Below are 22,340 nucleotides of genomic sequence, written 5' to 3'. Positions count from 1 at the left end.
ACGAAGGTGACCTTCTTTAAACAGTTGATTTTCATAGGGGGGAAGCAAGAGAGATATGCGCTTCTCAACAGAAAATGTGGTTGTACAAAAGAAGATGAAACTACTTGAAGATATGTTCAGTCTAGAGGAACATCTATTTGGAATCTGGAAAATGTTAAATGTTATCCATAACTTTTCTGCTATTTACTTTGCATTTCTGTTTATATCATTATCTTATTGTTAGTTGAGTTATCCTCTATGTATTTGTTGTTATTGTCTAACAAACAAATAGGGGGAGATTGAAAGGCATATGTCATAGCCTATTTGTTTATTCGAGGATTTAACTCAACTCAAATAATAATGTGACAAGTAAATAGTGGATCTACCGTCAAAGAGATCTCTCAAAGTAATATCTGTCAAATGATTCAGAAACAAGGTTCATCTACAAACTTGAGGAATTACTTCACTGGAAGAAGTTCAAGAAATTGATCAAGCCTCAGTGATATAAATCAAGATTGTGGATTTAATCAAGTGACAGAGATCTTGTCAGGGTATCAGATAATTGCAGGGATTTAATCTGAAGAAAATCAAGTTATCAAAGTCAAGACATGAAGAAACGTCACGAAAGTTAGTCACTCATGAACCAGACAGTACATCGAGTGTCAACATTGAAGTGGTGGAATTGATTCATAATTGACAGTGTTATCAGAAGATTTTCAGAAGAATGGTTGCAATTCAAGAGTAGTATTAATTCTCTATTAATTAATTAAGTCATATAATTTAATTAAGAAAATAAATTAAATCTGTAAAGATTAATTTATTGATTAATTGAATTAATTGATTAATTAATTCTGAATTAATATTAAGAATTTTCTGAATTATAATTGAATTAAAATCAGTTTTAATTCAGCAAGACAATTAAAATTGAACTGGCATGACAATCTGGATTGTCATACCGATTGTCATGCCAGGCCTTTTTCAATTGTCTCACCGAAAGCTCTACTGGAAGGAGGATTATCTTGCTAGTTCAATCAGATTGTCATGCTAGTACAACAGATTGTCATGCCGATTGTCTTGCTAGTTCAAGTGGATTCTGTTGATTGATTTATTTAAAAGACAGGAGCAGCAGAAGACAATCATTAACACATAACATCTTCAACCACTCAAGAACAGAAAAGAAAAGCAGCCGCGGAAAATATTTCATTTTCATCTGCTAAATTCAAGATCACATTTCTAGTTATTAAAGTTAAATCCAAACCACTAGAAATCATTCTCTTGTTCTTGTGTAACTATCTAGCGGATCAAAATCCCTAGAACATAATCTCAAATTGTGTTTAGCATTTGATTCTTTTTATTGCGAAAATAGAAAAAGTTCATGTCGAATTTATTCTAGATTTGTGATAATTAATTTGAGATTAATTCCTTGTAATTGATATCGTTGTTGTAACACCTTTCAAGTTTAATAATATTTTTATTTAACTTGAATTTTGTTTCAATTTTTTATTCCGCACTAAAGTCGATTATTCGGTATAGTTTGTATTCACCCCCCTTCTACAAACACATTGGGACCTAACACGGCTATTGGCAAACCTATCCCTGATAGAGAAAAAGTTTTTTGTCTCCTTACAAGCCTAGGTCTTCAATATGAAACCTTCACAACTACAATGTTGAAACCACCAAGACCCTCATATTCTGAATTGATATCACATTTCAGAATCTTGATCAACGACGCAGCTGGTTCTCGGGATGTGTTGGTGGTTCTACTTCACAATTTACTCCACCAATGGCATTTTACGGAAACAACAAACGTCTTCTTCAGGTTATCGTGACAATGCGCCACGTTTTTCTTCTAATGGACTTGGATTTCAGGCTCAACAATGCAAGAATTATAATCAAAACAACAAAGCTAATAATCTTACAAGTCTGCAGCGACGACCTCCTCCACCAGGTGAACGGCGTATGACGCAATCTGAGAGAGACTTATATTGAGAAGAAAAATGTCAGTATTGTGGAGCAATGGGGCATATAGCTAAAATTTGTTGGTGGGTGCCAAAAAGGTCCACTCGGCATAGTGGAATTCCACAAGCTCTTGCAGCTCTGACCTTGGACAACCCTATTACCGAAACAGAGTGGACTTCCGATACAGGAGCTTCTAATCACATGACAGGTAAATCAGGTATGTTAACTAATATTCGTAAAACATGTGGCACTGATTATATTTTTATTGGAGATGGATCATCATTACCCATTACCGGCGTTGATGACTCTTGTATTAGGCAAAAGAATACAACAATGACTCTTCAAAATGTGTTATTAGTTCCTGTTTGACAACAAACTTGTTATCAGTCAGTCAGTTAACCGATCAATTTCCTGTGAATTGTGAATTTTCTAATGTTGATTTTTGTGTTAAGGAACGGAAGACGGGTCATCCACTAATTATAGGGAGGCGCAAGGGTGATCTTTATGTCTTATCCAGTTCACCAAAATTGCATTTTTCTCATCATTTCAAATCAGGATCAGCATACATGTGGCACCAACGCTTAGGACATCCGCAATTTTCGACTTTGCAAATTTTAAAGAATAAAGGGTTAATTAGTGTATTAGGATCTCTAAAAATTGAACATCTTTGTGATAGTTATCAGCTAGGCAAACTTAGTAAATTACCTTTTTATGCTTCTGAACATTCAAGTACTGGTATATTCGAAAGGATTCATTGTGATTTGTGGGGACTACCCATGTTCGTTCTATTGGAAATTTCAGATTTTATGCATGTTTTGTTGATGATTATTCTAAGTATACATGGATTATTCAATTGCAATATAAATCTGATTTTTTCAATATATTTCTAGCTTTTGAGCATTATGTTGACAGGCAATTCAACAAAAAAAATAAAATATTTCATTCAGATGGAGAAGGAGAATTTATCAACACAAAATTATCTTCATATTTTCTCTCCAGCGGAATCACCCATCAGGTATCTTGTCCATATACTCCAGAGCAAACAGGTATGGTTGAAAGAAGACATCGAATTATTCGAGAGCTTGGTATGACAATGTTATTTCACTCTGGTGCACCTTTATTTTTGTGAGTAGAAGCTTTTACTACTGCGGTCTATCTTATTAATCGCCTACCTACATCTGCTTTTAACTCTGAAACACCATATTTTAAACTTTATAATGATCATCCTGTTTATTCTACTCTCCGCGTGTTTGGATCTAAATGATTTCCATATACATGGGATACACGACGAAATAAGTTCGATCCCAAAACCATTCCTTGTGTTTTTGTTGGATATAGTGATAGACATAAAGGTTATAAATGCTTTCATCCTCCAAGCAAAAAGTTTTTAATTTCTAGGCATGTGGTTTTTGATGAGTTATGTTTTCCGTATAAGCCTGTAAACATTGTCGGTCCAGTATGTACTCAACCACATGTTATATGTATTTTTTATTCTTGGTTACCACATATTGAATGTGTTTCTTCCACATGTATAAATTCGGAGATGCAGTTACCCCAATGTGAAATTTCACTTCCATCTTCAACAACTCCTACTTCACGTTTAGTGCCATCTACATCATTTATACCCGTATTAGAAACTTCTTCTACCCCAGTGAGCAGTCTTCACGATCCTACACTATTCCATGAAAATGGTGATGCATCAACTACAACTCATCCAGTGAAAACAATACAATCTCTGCCTGATCAATCTTCATCAACTGAGCTTGACATCACTACCTCGCAGTCATCTCAGTCTTCAGAGGTGCCACTCCCTCGTACTATTGTAACTCGTTCCTAAGTTGGAATTATGAAACCCAATCCTAAATATGCCTTATCAAGCATTAAATCTGTTGACATTCTTCGTGAACCTCGTAACTTTCGGTCAGCATTAGCATATCCTGGTTGGAAGGCAACGATGATGGAAGAACTTGCTGCTCTACACAATACTCGAACATGGAAACTAGTTTCTCGCACCTCAAAGATGCATGTCATCGGATCTAAATGGGTTTTTAAAACTAAACTAAAACCTGATGGCACTCTTGATCGTCTCAAAGCTCGTCTTGCGGAAAAGGGATATCACCAAATTGATGGGGTTGACTATACCGAAACTTTTTCTCCGGTCATCAAGCCTGGAACCATTCGAATTGTCATCACCCTCGCCCTTGTTCGACAGTGGCCAATTCGACAACTTGATGTAGGGCTGTGCACGGTTCGGTTCGGTTCGGTTTTTACCGAAAACCGTTACCTAACCGTACATGTCGGTTCGGTTCGGTTTTTAGCTATTAACCGTAACCGAACCGTCCGGAACGGTTTTTTTCGGTTCGGTTAACCGTTTGTCGGTTTCGGTTTTTTTCGGTTTTATATTTGAAAAAATATAAGATAAAAATGATAAATTTAATATTTAAAATTATACACTTTCTATTATATTTTTATTATTAAGTGAGTTTGTTTTCAAATGTAGAATTAAAGATTAAACTAGTAATTATTTGACTTTATTATTAGACACTGCAATACATACAGACTTCTAACATCAATCTGGAAAAACAAGCTTCTGTACATGGTTAATATCATACTCAATTTAATATTAAAATGAAATTAGGTCTTGTATGGTAACTATGGTAACTAAAGTTTTATATATGACTATATAACTTTATTACTATTCTGTTAAAAAAATAAACTTTATTACTATATTACTAGCTATAATTATTATTCCCTCTGTCCCTAAAAATATTTCCTATTTGTGTTGGACATGTTTATCAATGCATACTTTTGATTGCTAATATCTTTAATTTCGTATTAGTATTAAATATAAAAAAATTATTGTATTAATGTACTCATCACTCATAACTATATTTGATCTTATAGATTAGACGTAAATTAATAGTCAATCGTTGACCATGAATAATGTCAGAAGTCAAAATATGAAACGTATAATGGGACGGAGGGAGTATTATTATATATTGTCATGAAAATATAATATTATACAAACGGTTTGGTTTTCGGTTTGGTTATATGAGTAAAATCGTAACCGTTACCAAACCGTTCTATCGGTTCGGTTACGGTTTTTCTCGGTTTTTGTCGCGGTTTCGATTTTTTTCGGTTCGGTTTTTCTATTTTTCGGTTTTTGTTTGCTCACCCCGAACTTGATGTTAAAAATGCCTTTTTGCATGGTTACGTCTCTGAGGACATTTATATGGAGCAGCCACCAGGAATGGCAGACTCTCGATTTCCACACTATGTGTGTAAGTTATTGCGTTCTATTTATGGGTTAAGACAATCATCGTGTTGCTGGTTTGATCGTTTTAGCTCGTTCTTACTTAATTACGGTTTCTTTTGTAGTTTAGCTAATCCTTCATTATTTATTTGTCATTCGAGTCAAGGATCACTAATCTTGTTTTAATATGTTGACGATATCCTTCATACAGGTTCTTCACTAAAGCTTGTTATAAAATTATTCAACTCCTTAACAAAGAGTTCTTAATAAAAGATCTTGGACGCTCCACTACCGGCTACTACACCTTCCTTGGGAGCAACATCATCTCATGGTGTGCAAAGAAACAACATACCATCTCTCGTTCAAGTACAGGGGCTGAGTATCGTGCCAAGGGTAACATTGCAGCTCAACTTACTTGGCTTACATTTCTTCTCAAAGACCTACAAATTCCAATATCATCCCACCAGGACTCTATTGTGACAATCTTAGTGCTCTTCATTTGACGGTTAATCATGTAATTGATGCTCGCAGCAAACATAACGAATTAAATTATCATTTTGTGCGTGAACGCGTTGCTCTTGGACTGCTTATTACTCGACACATCTCCACACTCATCAGGTTGCGGATATCTTTACTAAACCCTTATCTAAAGCTGCCCTTGTCCATTTCCGCATCAAACTCTGCCTTCAGCCTCATCATAGTTTGCGGGGGAGTATTAAGACAAACCAGCATGATGTTTGTTGTCTGAGCCACAGGAGTGATAAGGATCAAATAATTTGGAGAGATAAGGATGAATGCTCCAATAATAACTCATATAGTAGTGGACTGTTGTTGGAGGATAACGCAGATTCAGGAAATACAAATTCAAGCCAAGATGATAATCTATAAAATATGTTTAGATAAGTTTACCAGCACCTTTGGATGCCTATCTGTAACAGTGGTAATTGATATCAAAAAGTCTTGTAAATAGGTTATATAAGTTTCTAGGTGTTCATTGTAAAACTAAATGTTCGGGTTTATAATAAAAAGTACGTTTACATTTTGAGTTCCTTCTTAATACACATTTGAGAGTTGGCATTTGAGAGTCGGGTATATAAGAAATTTATTAAAATTACGCAATTTTAGTTTGGGTATTATCATTGAAATACGCATTTGGCTTAATTTAGTTTGATTTTACCATAGAGATAGAGATACGCATTTCCCAAATGCGTATCTTAGAAAAAAAAATTGATACCGAATTGAAAAATGCGTATCTAGTGCAAAATAGGATACCCAAATGGCAATTGTCTATCCCAAACGGTATTTTCAGTCATCAACTTTCAAAACATGTATTTTCGGCCATTTACACCAAAAAATTGTTATTTTTAACATTTTTTTTAAATATGTAGACTAAATATGTGTCTTAAAAATGCTCTTATACAGGAAAAACATTTTATTACTAAGGTTTTCCATTATGATACTCTGAAAAACTTAAGCTTTAGGTTTTAATGTCTATCTGTACAATGATACTACAGTGACATTACAATTGTAGCCAAGGCACATTATAACCCGGAGAGGGATAGTACATTTTTAGCCAATGTAAGATGTCCATTGTAAGTCCTGAGGAAAGCAAAACAAGTATATCATATTGTCCGGTACTTGATTCCTTCGCAAAGATAAGTAAGCATCAAACCTCCCGTTTACATCCCGAAGCAGTCACCTAGCTATCCAACCTAAAGTTAATTAAGACTCCCACCTCAATGAAAAGGAGATAAGCCATATCTACGCATAAACAACTCTACCATCAGGATTGAAAGCATGGTACCAAGGGAATTCTTTAATTCGACCATTCTGACCGAAAATAGCAACATTGAAGAACATCTCACCGAGAGAGGTAAAAACAAGGAAATCACCCTCACGAAGCTTGTGATCCTTGACAAAAACATCCCAACCACCCTTTATTACTTGGCTATCAACCTCCACCTTCCATTCTCGTTCCCCATTCCTCAGTCTCATTGAACCCTCCCTGACGTTGCTGTGCTGCTGCAAATACATTGCTGGTATTATCAACTTCTTCTGATACTCACCTATCAAAACCTTAAAGAAACTGTTACCCTCCTTGGTATACTGAACTTCATGTACAATCTTTTTTTCAGGCTGAGTTACCATCGTGGATAACCAGTCAATCACTTCGCGCTTGGTATTCCACTTGAGAGATTGTCGTGGAGACAAGTGAGGAGCATAATAACGAGCAAAGGACCTATTAACTTCATACAACATGTGACTTGCAATGATTTGTTTCCCAATGACTGCCAGAGTATACTTTCCATTAGATTTCTTCTGCAGGTAATAACCAACTATACGCTCGCATTTTTTAGCTGAAATAATTTGCTCTTCCCATGACGAGAACTGAAATTCCAAGCAATCACTAAAAGAGCAGAGACAAATTATTAAAGCAGTGCAGGAAAACATTATATCCTTCAATGATTTTAAAGACAATAAACAAGCTTGTATATTAAATTTCCGCAAGTAAATAGGAATCAGAGAAAGAAATATAAATACAGCTGACAGTAGTACAAAACGTAAATTATATACAGCAAGAGCAGACGTATCATATCAATTTGCAATTATATTGTTCTACCTTGATCACTGTAATTGGTTTAAGCATGTTTAAGTTCAACTTAACCTAAAGAATCTGAATTTTTTATTATACACATATAGTCTACTGAATGATGTAGACATAGTGAATAATTAGAACTCTCACATATTTGAGAAAGACAGTATTATGTATATAACCTTAAAATATATATTAAGTAGTCTTTCCAACATGGGCTATTGTAATATACTATGTTTATATTAAAGGGAGAAATGAAACTAGGCCAGCTCAGTTGGTTACACATCAGATAACATCTTTTAGATAAGTATATGAAAATAAATAATTTATTATATTGAAACAGAATACTCTGTTTAACAGCTACCATCTAAAAAATGAACCATATCCTCTTGTCCCTTAGTTCCCTGTATCTTTGATGAACTTTTGATCAAGGTCAAAACAATACATTAACTCAAAAGGCTAACTTCAACAAGTTTCTCAACATATATCCAACTACAAATCACCTTAAAGGCTGAAACTGCTCACCTACATCATCTAATAGTAGTTGAAACACCCCTTTTTGCCTTTCATTTTTATGTAAGATACTACTAGGCGTAAAGTCAACTACTTCCCGTTCCCTCTTTTATGTGTAATCCTCCAACTGACAATTTTTATTTTTATTTTTGTTTCATTAGGGAGTAGTGAAACCTAAATGACAACAATAAAATTTAAAATTTGGCTAGGATGATCATTCAAGATTCAAATCCTCGATTTCCATCCTTTATATTCTAAAATCCACTCGATTCTCTCAACACCATCTACAGCACAAAAATCCATAAATAGCACGGATACTCATTTATCGAATGACCCGAAATGACTTGCTACTTATAATTTGTTTCTTCAAGCCAATATATTCATTCCATTAAATTTTTAAACCACTTAAAATTGACTCGTTTACAACCATGAACACCGGTTCGAAATTCGATTGACACTCTGTATAAGTATCAGAGTCCAAATTTTTGTCTTAAACTTCGATCATGAAACAAAATCATAAAAACCCAATGATAAGAACCAAAATAGTTTAAGCTTACTAATAGCTCAACTGCAGAAAAATATTTTTAAAAGAAGCAAAGCACATATGAAAACAGTGAAGCACTAAACAAAGAACACCAAGATTACATAAAAAGAAGGATATGTGTGTGTAATAATATATATATATACCTAACATCAGTAGGAGAATTGCAGCAGGTACTAGGGGAATCACCAACACAAGAAAGAGCCCTGAAGAAGCTGCAAATATTCCCAAGAAAAGAAGATTTCCAAGCCAAATCATCCAAAGGAAAAGATGAATAGCCATATTTATGATTAACCCTTTTCAAGAAACCATAGATTGCAGCCATGCCACCCAGTGTTAGTGTGATCACTAGCCAACCCATGTCATATATTTGATCCATCTTTAAGAAATTCTTGTATTAACAATGAATTTTATGATTAGAAAGAGGGGAACACGGAATGAGTTTGAAATGGTTTACAACTAAGAAGGTAATAATAACTCGGGTATGGGAGGAGCAAGCTCTTTTATACAACGTTTGCTTGGGGTAAAGGTGGGTCCACAACATTATCACAACTGACAAGCAAGTTTTAGGTTGTCATTTTATGGTTTCTTGCATACATCATAGTCTCTCTCTCTTTTTTATTTCATGTTAATACATGTATGAAGCCTTTTAAAAAGTTGAAATCGGCGGAGTTACCGATTTAAGATTAAATAAAAATAGAGAATTAATTGAAATAATTAATCGGAGTAAAAATCAGATATATTATTAATATTATATTATATTTAATATATTATTATCATTATATTTGTTGTGGATAAAAAACTAAGGTTATTACTTGCTGTATTTAATACTAAGATTCGGGAGCTCAAGGCCTTTAATGGCTGCTCTCGTGTTTCGTAGCTTAATTCTAAGATGCCTACGTATCTCTGTGAATTAGAGAATCAAGCCAAAAAACGTAGTTCTGATTGGTGGGGGTGAGACCCCTTATATAGATGTTGGGAGTCCTTGAATTGGACTTGGTATAGGAGACTTGGTGGGCAAGTCTCATAATTAGAATGGACTTTGAAGTCCTAGATAGTAGGAAACTGATTCCTTATCCTTTTAGGTCCCTTTGAGACTAATCTCCAAGGATTTATATCCTTATCGGGACTCTTTTCAACATCTGATTTGTCCCTTATTAATTAATTACGAAATTAATTAATAATCAGGGCTTTTGGGCCTTTTTTATTCCATCAGGCCTGATCTGGTCCATCAGGCTTAACCTTTCTGGTCTGAGTATCATATATCTTTTTATTGGGCCTAGCAGCCCACAGCTTGTACAATTAATGCAGTATTTAATTATACAATCATAATTTATTTATCCCTATCATTTGCCCCCCAACTTTTGGGAAACATCGATTAGGTTTCGCAGAAGTTAAGTCTGTTCGTTCCCTTACAGGGTTTCATTTTTCCGTAAAGTGTGGAGCGACCTACACATTTACAATGAATTTTTCCTTTTATTCAGGAATTATCTTAATTTCCAGGAATTTTTCCCTTATTTCCGGGATTCTTTCCTTATCTTCTGGATTTTTCCCTAATTTTCTGGGATTTTCCCTAATTTTCTGGGATTTTTCCCTATTCTCTGAAAATATTTAAGGAATTTCTGGATTTTTTCCCTAATTTCTGGGATCCTTTTCTGGATTTATTCCTTATTTTTGAAAATATTAACATTTTTCAGAAAATATTTAAGGAATTTTCTTATTTTTCTAATTAAATGATCAGAAAAACAGAACTTTTGCTGCTCAATACATCCTAGGCGTTGTTGATCCACGCCTAGGAGACAGTTTCCTAACAACGTCTAGGAAACTTGCGTCCTGGGCGTTGTTGGAGGCTGATGCTTCCTGGGCGTTGTTGATCCACGCCTAGGAGACAGTTTCCTAACAACGTCTAGGAAACTTGCGTCCTGGGCGTTGTTGGAGGCTGATGCTTCCTGGGCGTTGTTGATCCACGCCTAGGAGACGGTTTCCTAACAACGTCTAGGAAACTTGCGTCCTGGGCGTTGTTGGAGGCTGATGCTTCCTGGGCGTTGTGCACCCACGCCTAGGAGACAGTTTTCTAACAACGTCTAGGAAACTTGCGTCCTGGGCGTTGTTGGAGGCTGATGCTTCCTGGGCGTTGTGCACCCACGCCTAGGAGCCACACTTCTAACAACGGCTAGGGACGATGGATCCTGAGCGTTGTTGGGGACAAATGCTTCCTGGGCGTTGTTGTACCACGCCTAGGAGCCACACTTCTAACAACGTCTAGGGACGATGCATCCTGAGCGTTGTTGGGGACAAATGCTTCCTGGGCGTTGTTGTACCACGCCTAGGAGACACACTTCTAACAACGTCTAGGGACGATGCATCCTGAGCGTTGTTGGGGTTGTTCGAGCCTTGATTCATTCAATGAACTTTGATTTTAAATCTTTTCAAAATTCAAATCTTATGGGCTTCCCGCCTTTTTCTTAGGCCCAGGCCCGTTTGTGCATCTTTGAGCTCCTCTATATAAGAGGTGGAGTGTGAGTTCATTTCTCACACTTCACTTTCACAAAAATTTCTAAATTTCAACTCTGCAATTAGTCTCTCAAGAATCGCCACCTCCAAGCGATTTCCGGCTTTCTACTCCGCCGCTTTCTGGGCTTATTTTGAAGATTCAGTTTGAATCTTTATCTTCTTTACTTACTTTCAAGAGCTTCCTGAGTTTTTGTCTTCATTCATGGCGGATTCCGATTCATCTCACTCCCATGTCCCCCAAGCTGTTGCCCGTCCCTCTAGGGCCAGCCGAGGTAAAAAATCTCTTGTACATTCCTCAGTTATTTCTCTTAGGGATCTTTTAACCGAATTTGGGCAAGCCTTTCCTAATATGTTACACTTAGATGCATATAATTATCCTTCTAGATTTGGTCCAGATCAAGTAGGTACCATAGCCCGCCTTTTTGGCATTTCTCACCCTTATAGGGCCGAGGCTCCAGGTCCAAATGATAGGGCCTGCTACCCAAAACCTGGGGCCATTCGGGTCTATAAGGAAACCTTCTATGCTGGTTTTCCCCTACCTCCTCATCCTTTTGTTTTTCGCCTTTTGGCTGAGGCCCGAGTCTGTCCGACCCAACTCACACCCAACTCTTGGCGTTTTATTCACTGTTATATGGCCCAATCTCGTAAACACGGTTTTGAGCCAAATGTTTGTGTCTTTCGTTATTTATTTAAATTTGTAAATGCTTCTGAGGACCAAGGATGGGTCAAAATAGTTCATAGATCCTTGGCTCGTTCCTGCTTTATTTCTGGCACCAATCCCGACTCGTATCCAACATGGAAGAGTGAGTGGTTTTATATATTTCTGGATTTCGAGGAGGGTTGGGACCATTTTTTCAGGCCCAACTTCTCAAAAAGTATAGACGGGTCTTTAAGAGACCTAAAATTGGGGATAGATGAGGATGCGGCCATCAAGGCCATTACTGCTGATAACTTGCACCATTGCGCTCTCATCCTTTCAGAGGGTAATTTACAAGGTTTAGGTCTAAGTGACCTTGGTCCCGAGGGTATTTCTTTCCCCTTTTTGTTCCATTTCCTCCATTCTCTATTTGTCCTTTTTCTTACGTGCTCGTATTTGTCTGCAGCTAGGGCCGCTTTGGACACGATCTTCAAGAAGCGGGAGGCCCGTGCCGCCAAGGGCTCTGCTGTTGAGAGCCACCGCGACAAGTGGGTTAGGATTGGTGACGGCCCTTCAGTCACGGTTCAGGAGGCCGTCCCTACTTTTTTATCCCAGAGGCCTCCTAGCCTTGATGAAGATAACTCTCCCTTCACCGTCACTTGGGGCCTTCAGAGGAGGGACACGGTGGTAGGGAGTTCCGAGGCTGCCGCCATTTGGTCTCAGAGTGTGATCACGCCTCGTGACAGGGCTGAGATCGTCGAGTCTTCTGATGACCTACAGATTGAACGTCTGGGTGCTCAGGCCGTGGCTTCTGTAAGCCTCTTCCTTTTTTAACTGTTTTTTTTTATTATTACTTACTGTACTTTGATATGTTCGTGCAGATGAATACCTATCTCCAGGCTGTCCTTCACAACTTGAAGGATGTGAGGACCAGCCTAACTATTGCTGAGAGGGACAGGGATAGGTACCTCAAGGCTTCCGAGGCCAACTTCACTCGTTTCCGTGAGGTAGAGAAGGAGCTGGCGGACGAGAAGGAGAAAGTTCGTAAGCTGGAGCTGGATGCTCAAAGGGCCCGAGCTGAGGTGATAGCTGAGTATAAGGCATCTCAGGACTTTCAGGATGTCCTAAATGCTGAGTACGATGCTAACTTCCCGGAGACCTTTTCTAGCTGTTGGGAGCAGATAGTAGAGGAGATTGGGAAGAAGATTCCGGAGGTGACTCTCACTGCCTATCCAGTCCCTGATATTCTTGGGAAAGAACCTCTTCTTGATGATATCCCTCTTTCTCCTATTCTTGCTTCTTCTGCTGAGGCCGAAGCTGTTTCTCCTCGAGGTGCTGATCCTGTTCCAGTTCCTTCTTCTGCTGCCAATGAAGGAAACATCGATGATGACTTCTTCAAGGATCTTTGAGTATTTTGTTTTTCTTGTTTGGCCCATTGTGGCTTTCTATGTATTGACTTAATCGTATTCAGAACTTATTACCCTTCGGGGCTTGTATTCTATATGTTGCTTTTCTTGCCTCTTTCTATCTTTGAGCTTACAATCTTAATATGCATTTGAATCTTAAACATCCATAGATTGAAATAATTTCAAACTCTTTAATATGAAGTCTGGTTTTTCAAAACCTTACATAGCATGGGTTCGACCCTAATTAATAATAACTAGACAAAGTAAATTCTACTGGAATATAAAATCCTACGCAAGCAAAGCTTCAAGGTGCTTTTAAACCTACTTGTCCTAATGACAAGTGAGAATCGTACTTCGGCTATCTTACACGTAGTAAACCTTCAGGTTTTGTGCGTGCCAGGTCCTCGGGACTTCAAAACCATCCATAGTTTCCAGCTTGTAGGTTCCTCTACCCTGAACGCTCTTGACTCTGTACGGCCCTTCCCAATTTGGGGCTAGCTTTCCTTTCTGTCCGACACCAGAAGCCTCTATTTTTCTCAAGACTAGATCGCCTTGTTTAAAAAACCTTTCTTTAACCCTTAGGTTGTAGTAGAATGAAGCCTTTTTCTGATATTCTACTACCTTTGCATGTGCCGTATCTCGCACTTCATCGATCAGATCCAGGGCTAACCTCTGCCCTTCCTCATTTTCTTCTGCATTGAAAGCCTGAATCCTTGGAGAGGAATGTGATATCTCTACTGGAACTACTGCTTCTGCCCCATACGCCAACATGAAGGGAGTTGTTCCTGTCGTAACTCTACAGGTAGTCCTATAGGCCCATAATATGGGAAGTATCTCATCCACCCAATTATTTCTTGACTTCTCGATCCTTTTCTTTAATCCATCCAGGATTATTCGATTTGCTACTTCTGCTTGCCCATTAGCTTGTGGGTGAGCCACAGAGGTGAACCGTAACTCAATTTCATTTTCTTTACAATACTTCTTAAATTCCTCGTTGTTGAATTGTGTTCCATTGTCAGTGACGAGGATACGGGGAATTCCATATCGGCACATAATGTTTTCCCACAGGAATTGTGCAACCTGTTTAGTTGTGACTTTGGCCAAGGGCTTGGCTTCAATCCACTTAGTGAAATAATCAATGGCTACAATCAGAAACTTCCTTTGTGCTGTGGCCATAGGGAAAGGCCCTAGAATATCCATCCCCCACATAGCAAAGGGGATTGGGGAGTTGATAGAGGTCAGCATCTCGGGGGGTAGTCTAACAACTGGTGCATGCTTCTGACAGCGATCACACTTCTTCACATATTCTTTGGCATCAGCCATCATTTCTGGCCAATAGAAGCCTAAACGAGTTATCTTATGAGCCAAGGCCCTGCCCCCCAAGTGTTGTCCACAAATACCTTCATGCACTTCTTCAAGAGCCAAGCGTGCCTCATCGGGCCTGAGACACCTCAAGTAGGGAACCACGAAAGATCTTTTGTAAAGAATCCCATCTATCAAAGAGTACCTTAGTGCCCGAACAGTTAACTTCCGTGCTTCAGTTGCATCACTTGGCAACCAACCGGTCTGAATGTGAGCCTTGATGGGATCAATCCATGACGTCCCCAAGCCTATGGGAGCCACCAGCTTAACATCTATGCTTCGTGTCTTCAAAACACGGAAGTACACACTTCCTGAACTTTCTTCAATCTCAGACGAAGCGAACTTTGATAGTGCATCTGCCTTAACATTTTCTTCCCTTGGAATGTGTTCAACATGGCACCCATTAAATTGGGTCATCACAGCCCTTACTAGGCGGACATACTTAGCCATCGTATCATCCCTTGCCTCGAATTCTCCCTTTACCTGGGATATGATCAGCTTCGAGTCTCCACGGACCTTTAAGTTTTTGACTCTAAGTGTCCCAGCTAGACCAAGGCCAGCTATTAGGGCTTCATACTCTGCCTCATTGTTTGTGGTTGGAAAATCTAGCTTCATAGCATACTCAATTAAGAACCCATCAGGGCTTTGCAAAACCAACCCTGCTCCACTGGAATTTGTTTTTGATGCTCCATCAAAATAGAGAACCCAATATTCTTTCTCCTTATCATTCTTCTCCCTGTCCCCATTGTCGACTCCCTTGTCTTGAGGTATGGTATCTTCCTGCCCCCCGACTTCTTGGTTGGGTATGGTACATTCCACCACGAAGTCAGCTAGTGCCTGGGCTTTTATGGCCATATGTGGCTTATACTTGAGATCGAACTCTCCCAACTCTATTGCCCACTTAATCAGTCTCCCACTTGCCTTGGGACTGTGAATGATATTTCTCAGTGGCTGATTTGTTAGCACTTCAATTTGGTGAGCTTGAAAATAAGGACGCAGCTTTCTTGAAGCCATTACCAAGGCTAAAGCGAATTTCTCAATGGCTGAATAATTCAACTCAGCACCATGCAAAATTTTGCTGACATAGTATACGGGTTTCTGGACTTTCAGTTCCTCCTTAACCAACACGGCGCTCAAGGCGCTCTCTGAAACAGCCAAGTACAAGAATAAAACTTCATTCAGAACTGGCTTGGCCAACAACGGGGCCTGGCCCATATACTTCTTTAACTCTTCAAATGCCTTCTGATTTTCCTCACTCCATACAAAGTCTTTGATGTTCTTTAGTGACTTGAAAAATGACAAGCACTTGTCTCCTGACTTGGAGATGAATCGTCCTAACACAGCAACCCTTCCTGTGAGCTTCTGAACATCCTTGACAGTTTTGGGGGGTTCCATGTCCAGGATTGCCTTTATTTTATCGGGGTTTGCCTCAATTCCCCTCTTCGAGACCATCAATCCCAAAAAATTTCCAGATCCTACTCCGAAAGCACACTTCGTCGGATTCAACATCATCTTGTGGTACCTCAGGACCTCAAAAGCTTCCCTTAAATGGGCTATATGATCAGTCTTCACTAGACTCTTGACTAACATGTCATCAACATAGACTTCCATAGTCTTACCAATAAGATCCTTAAAAATTCTATTCACCAACCTTTGATAGGTGGCTCCTGCATTCTTGAGACCAAACGCCATAACAAGATAACAATAAACACCAAAGTCAGTGATAAATGATACCTTTGGAATGTCATCCTTATGCATTTTGATCTGGTTGTATCCGCTAAACCCATCCATGAAACTCAGCATCTCATGTCCAGCGGTGGCATCAATCAAAGTATCAATTCTAGGCAGCGGAAAACAGTCTTTGGGGCATGCATCATTCAGATCGGTGAAGTCTATACACATCCTCCACTTTCCATTAGACTTCTTCACCATTACAGGGTTTGCTAACCACTCCGGAAATTGAATCTCCTCAATGAAACCAGCCTCTAAGAGCTTTTCCACTTCCTGCTTTATAGCCTCTTGTCTTTCCGGGGCAAAATTTCTTTTCTTTTGTTTCACTGTCTTCCGGCTTGGATCTACGTTTAGCTTGTGAGTAATTAACTCCGGGTCTATGCCTGGCATATCAGCTGCTGACCATGCAAACACATCACTATTTTCTTGCAAAAATTTCACTAACTTCCCTCTAAGGGGCTCCTCTAATGTGGCTCCAATGAAAGTCGTCCTCTCAGGATTCTCGGGGTCTAAAGGAACCGAAACCAATTCTTCTGCTGGCCTTCCTCTATTCTCATCATTTTCTCGAACATCCATATCTTCAATAGGAAGAACCTGCCCCCCGACTCCATCTGCCCTCAAAGAGGCCACATAACAGCTTCTAGCCATTTTTTGATCTCCTCTCTCTTCTCCAATCCCGTTTTGGGTGGGAAACTTCAATACTGAATGGTAGGAAGAGGGGACTGCCTTGAAGGCATGTATCCCTGTTCTCCCCATGATAGCATTATAAGTTGAACTAGCCTTTACCACCACGAAATCCAGCATCTGCGTTGCTTGCCTTGGCTCCGTACCTATGGTGGTTGGCAATTTGATTATCCCTTCCACAGGACATTCTACTCCAGCAAATCCATATATCGGCATGTCGGTTGGTGTCAACTGGGAGTCGTTATACCCCATCCTTAGAAAGGTGTCGTGAAGCAAGATATCCACAGAAGCACCATTATCCACAAGGACCCTCTTAACCGGGCTATTTCCTATTATTGGTGTTATGACCAGCGGGTCGTCATGGGGAAACTTTACACCCTCTAGGTCGGAATCATCAAAAGCCAATGTTACTTCTGTCCTGGCCCTCTTCGGGGCTTCTCCAACAATATGCATAACCTCTCTAGTATATGCCTTTCTGGAATTTTTGGACAATCCAGCAGCAGTTGGACCTCCAAAGATCGTGTTTATCACAGGCCTTCGAGGTCTCGGCCCTCCATTAATGGTGTTTATAACTGGTCCTCTAGGCTGGGGGTTTCGCCCCTGATCGTCTTGGTCCCTCCTACGATCTTCAAAGTTCTTCCTTCCATTATTATTCCTATCCCCTCCTTCTCCAGTGTATTTGTTCAATCTTCCTTTTCGAATGAGGAACTCAATTTCATCTTTCAATTGCCTACACTCGTCGGTGTCATGGCCAACATCTTTGTGAAACCTGCAATACTTGCTCTTATCTAGCTTGGCGGGATCGGCCTTCAAGGGCTTAGGCCAGCGAACATCTCTGTCTTTCTCAATCTCCATCAAAATCTGACTTCTAGGAGCATTAAGCTTAGCGTATTCAGTGAACTTTTGCCCAGGTCCTCCCTTCTTGGGGGTTGAATCAGGGTTTTGTTCGGTTCTAGGATATTTGTCCTTTGCAATATATTCTAAATCAGTTTTTCGCTTCTTGCCTCCAGTGGGCTCATTACTTACTACGGTCTTCCTCATGCTTTCTTCCACCTTGATATACTTCCCTGCCCTCTCTTGGAGTTGTAACATGTTTTCAGGGGGGGCGTTTGGCCAAGGACATCTTGAAAAACTCATCCCTGGTTCCTTGTTGTAGTGCTATCATGGCTACCTTATCATCAAGGTCCGGGACTTTTAAAGCCTCCTTTGTAAAACGATTCAGGTAATCTCTCAAGGATTCCTTAGCTCCCTGCACAAGACTCATAAGGGATGCTGAACTTTTCTCATGGACTCTTCCACTGATGAATTGCTTAATAAAAGCCTGACTTAATTCTCTGAACGATCCAATAGAATTTGGGGGCAGGCGACTGTACCATCTTTGAGCCATACCCGACAGGGTTTGAGGGAAGGCCCGACACTTTATAGAATCATTCACGGGTTGCAGCAGCAGTGCATTAGAGAATGTCCTAAAATGATTTGCGGGGTCTCCCGTGCCATCATAGGCTTTGATAGTGGGCATCTTGAATTTCCTTGAGATATGGGCATTCATTATCTCTTCTGTGAAGGGTGGAGTTGGATCATCAGGATCTCCAAGGGGAAGGAGATTGCTTGGATCAGTTCTTGGGACAACAGCCCTTCTTCTTACCGGACCATCCAGGTCTATGACAGGAGGAGGATTTCTCCCCCTAGGAGGTATCTGGGGTCTGGTGGCCTGGTGAGCCTCCAAATCACGCCTCAGCCTTTGGATTTCAGCCTCATGAGCCCTGATCCTTTCCTGCACTTCTTGGGGATTCGCCCCTGGGGTGCTTTGGGGGCGTTGCCTTCCATCGGCCATTGGCTCTTTTCCAGGACGCCTCCTTCTCGGGGCCACGTCATCATCCGAAGATTCGGAGTCTCTTTCAGTATAAGGACCAGAAAATTCCCGATCCTCAGGAATATGACCCAAACCTCGTATATAGGGGGTGACTGCCCTCGTGCTTCGCCTCGCCCAGCATATCCGCTTCCTCCAACCTCAGGGCGAAGGGGCATCCCATAAGGGGGGTTAGTAGTAACAACAGTTGAATATTCATACCCGACGGGTCGAGAATTCACAGGTATATGTACTTGTTGAACTTGAGGATTCGTACCTTGAATAGTCGGGGGAGTTGTCCCTTGTGGCTGAGGTTGAGTTGCCCCTATCTGGGCTTCCCCCTGAGTAGATGCATAAGTTGAATGGGGAGGAACCTTCACGGTTGATGAAATCACCTGGGTTGTCTCTGAAGGTGTTCCTTCCTCTAGAGCTCCAATTGTTCTCCGTGTTCTCGCCATGGTTGTTGTTAAAGTTTCCCACAGACGGCGCCAAATGTTGTGGATAAAAAACTAAGGTTATTACTTGCTGTATTTAATACTAAGATTCGGGAGCTCAAGGCCTTTAATGGCTGCTCTCGTGTTTCGTAGCTTAATTCTGCCTTTACGAGATGCCTACGTATCTCTGTGAATTAGAGAATCAAACCAAAAAACGTAGTTCTGATTGGTGGGGGTGAGACCCCTTATATAGATGTTGGGAGTCCTTGAATTGGACTTGGTATAGGAGACTTGGTGGGCAAGTCTCATAATTAGAATGGACTTTGAAGTCCTAGATAGTAGGAAACTGATTCCTTATCCTTTTAGGTCCCTTTGAGGCTAATCTCCAAGGATTTATATCCTTATCGGGACTCTTTTCAACATCTGATTTGTCCCTTATTAATTAATTACGAAATTAATTAATAATCAGGGCTTTTGGGCCTTTTTTATTCCATCAGGCCTGATCTGGTCCATCAGGCTTAACCTTTCTGGTCTGAGTATCATATATCTTTTTATTGGGCCTAGCAGCCCACAGCTTGTACAATTAATGCAGTATTTAATTATACAATCATAATTTATTTATCCCTATCAATATTAGTTATTTATTAACAAATATATATTTATTATATTATAATTTCTATACTTATTCATATTTAAATTAATATAGTATTTTAATTTAATAAATAATTCTATATATTCAAATAATGAAAAATTTGTAAAAAATAATCGGATTTCAAAAATTGAATTGTTTAAATTCTTTGTAAGGGATTAATCGGGATTAATCGATTGAATCGGGGATTAATCGGGAATTAATCGGGGTTTTTAGAATAATGGAGGTATGTTACAACTATAATGTTTGGTTATCCATTCTTGGAAATTTATCAAAAGTTACTTAGCAAAAATAAAGAAAAATAATTATCGAACACTGGTTTTATTTAAAAAAATCTGCTTGCTATATATATATATATATTATGTATATGTTGTGTATATGTTGCGAATAACTAAGATGTGAATAATTTATTTTAAAGGGTGTATTGCAAATTTACAAGTGCATCTTGTTGATTCAAGAAAATTTGTAACATAGTTGTCTTTTGTCTTTTCAAAATTTCGTATTTTTGAGGTTAAAATTATGAAACAGTATTTCTAGGGAAAGAAGTTCAAAATTATGCATTAGTGAAAGAAAAATGTTAAAGGTCCCATAAAATTATAATTTTTTTTCAAATAATATTATAAATGATAATTTTTCTTATAACAATATGTGATCCCATTTATGAAACAAATTTTACCGCTGCCATATCATTTTATAACTATTTTATATGTCATATCATTTTATAACTATTTTGTTATTACATTATATTTTTTTCTAAATTTAAAATTTAAGTTTATTGGAAAAAATTAAAAAGTATTTTACAACCTAAATTTAGTTAAAATTAAAAATGAAATTCGACTTTGTAACTTGAAACTATCTTAAAACCCGTGATATATACGGATTTTCTTTAATAATGTAAATTAAATGGAAACAACACCCCTTGTCGTATTACATTGAAATTGAAGTTGCTCTTGGAATCCAAACTCCAGTATATAAATATAGCATTTCTATTGTTTTTTGACAATCAGATTAGATGGAATGTACGAGTCATTAAGATTACAGCAGTAAGTTTTGAGAGGACGGGTTTGTTTATTGAATGGGAGGACAAAAGTAAACGGTTCTAGTAGATTTCCCAGATACAAAATTGTTAATCGAGTGACAGCTTCTAGATGAGTCGATATGGGGATGGGGACCCCACCTGACATGATGAGGTGAGGTGACATGTCTCTCGAGGTTTTATCGGATAGGAATTTGGACTTGTCTTGAGGATATATACATGGCTGTGTGTGAATTCTAGAACCCACCGAAATTTACAAATGTCTTTCATCTCACTTACAACCGCATTCATTTCATATTCTCGGTTGCTTTATTCCTGAATTATTGTTTGTATACACGCTTGCTTGTAAAAATTGAAATCAATTCATTATTGCATTAATTAAACTCTCTATGTCCTAACCAACTTTTTACACACTTTCTTTTGTGACATTTCAAAATTTTTCAAAAATAATAAAAAATTTATAATATAAAAAGTAATTCATCCACTACCTAACTCCACTATACCCACTTTATACATAAAATATTAATTTATCTAGCCACTTTACTAACTTTTTTAACTTTTCACCACTATTTTATTATTTTCTTAATTTTCGTGCCCAACACAAATGTAAATAAATTGATGGAACGGAAGGAGTATTCTTTTATAAAATGATAATTAACTAAAATGATTAGTTAAAAGCGCTATTAGATACCTCAAGTGGTTAATGATTTAACTCTTATCGTTTCAGATTCTGGATTAGATTCTCGTTTATCCCCGCTAATAAAAGTTCACGTAATATTTAGAGATGCAAATTGTGTAAGGTGAGTTCTTGTTAAAATTTTGAAAATCAGAACTAGTTAGTTGACATACCGATTTGTAGCCATTTTTGACAAATTAAATAATTTATCATCAATTATTGAACCAGTTTAATATTTTTTTACATATTTATCGACGATTTTGAAAAATCCATTGATTTCTATGATAGAGGGCCCATGTTATAATTTTTTCTGAAATATATAAATATGTTTAACAAAAATTTAAGAATATGAGATGTTTTACTAACATTTGTTCCGTAACATTCTAAAAAAAATATTATTCGAAATTTAGTATTTGAATACTCATATGTTTCATTCAATTCTATACAATTTCCTTCATTTTTAGATGTTATATTCAATTTTATACATTTTAAAATTTACCAAAAATGATAAAATTTTATAAAAT

At 38.3% G+C, this 22,340-nt stretch overlaps 1 protein-coding gene and 1 long non-coding RNA gene across 2 annotated transcripts; one reads left to right on the top strand and one right to left on the bottom strand.

Annotated features, from left to right (window-relative positions):
- Nucleotides 1-1,592: 1,592 nt before the first annotated feature.
- Nucleotides 1,593-6,240, top strand: LOC141684737 (uncharacterized). The gene is made up of 2 exons (XR_012560669.1): nt 1,593-2,155; nt 2,391-6,240. It is a non-coding gene; the product is annotated as an uncharacterized LOC141684737 (long non-coding RNA).
- A 347-nt stretch (nt 6,241-6,587) lies between these two features.
- LOC141684346 (uncharacterized) lies at nt 6,588-9,313 on the bottom strand. Its single transcript, XM_074489269.1, has 2 exons — nt 8,985-9,313; nt 6,588-7,598 (listed from the first exon to the last, which is right to left on the bottom strand). Exons 1-2 carry the CDS (start codon nt 9,215-9,217, stop codon nt 6,953-6,955), a joined length of 879 nt encoding a protein of 292 aa, XP_074345370.1. The 5' UTR covers nt 9,218-9,313; the 3' UTR covers nt 6,588-6,952.
- Nucleotides 9,314-22,340: the final 13,027 nt, after the last annotated feature.

Source organism: Apium graveolens, chromosome 9 (genome assembly GCF_009905375.1).
Source record: "Apium graveolens cultivar Ventura chromosome 9, ASM990537v1, whole genome shotgun sequence".
NCBI lineage: Eukaryota > Viridiplantae > Streptophyta > Magnoliopsida > Apiales > Apiaceae > Apium > Apium graveolens.
Note: the sequence above shows the minus strand (reverse complement) of the source record. Positions and strands in the feature narration are given on the sequence as shown.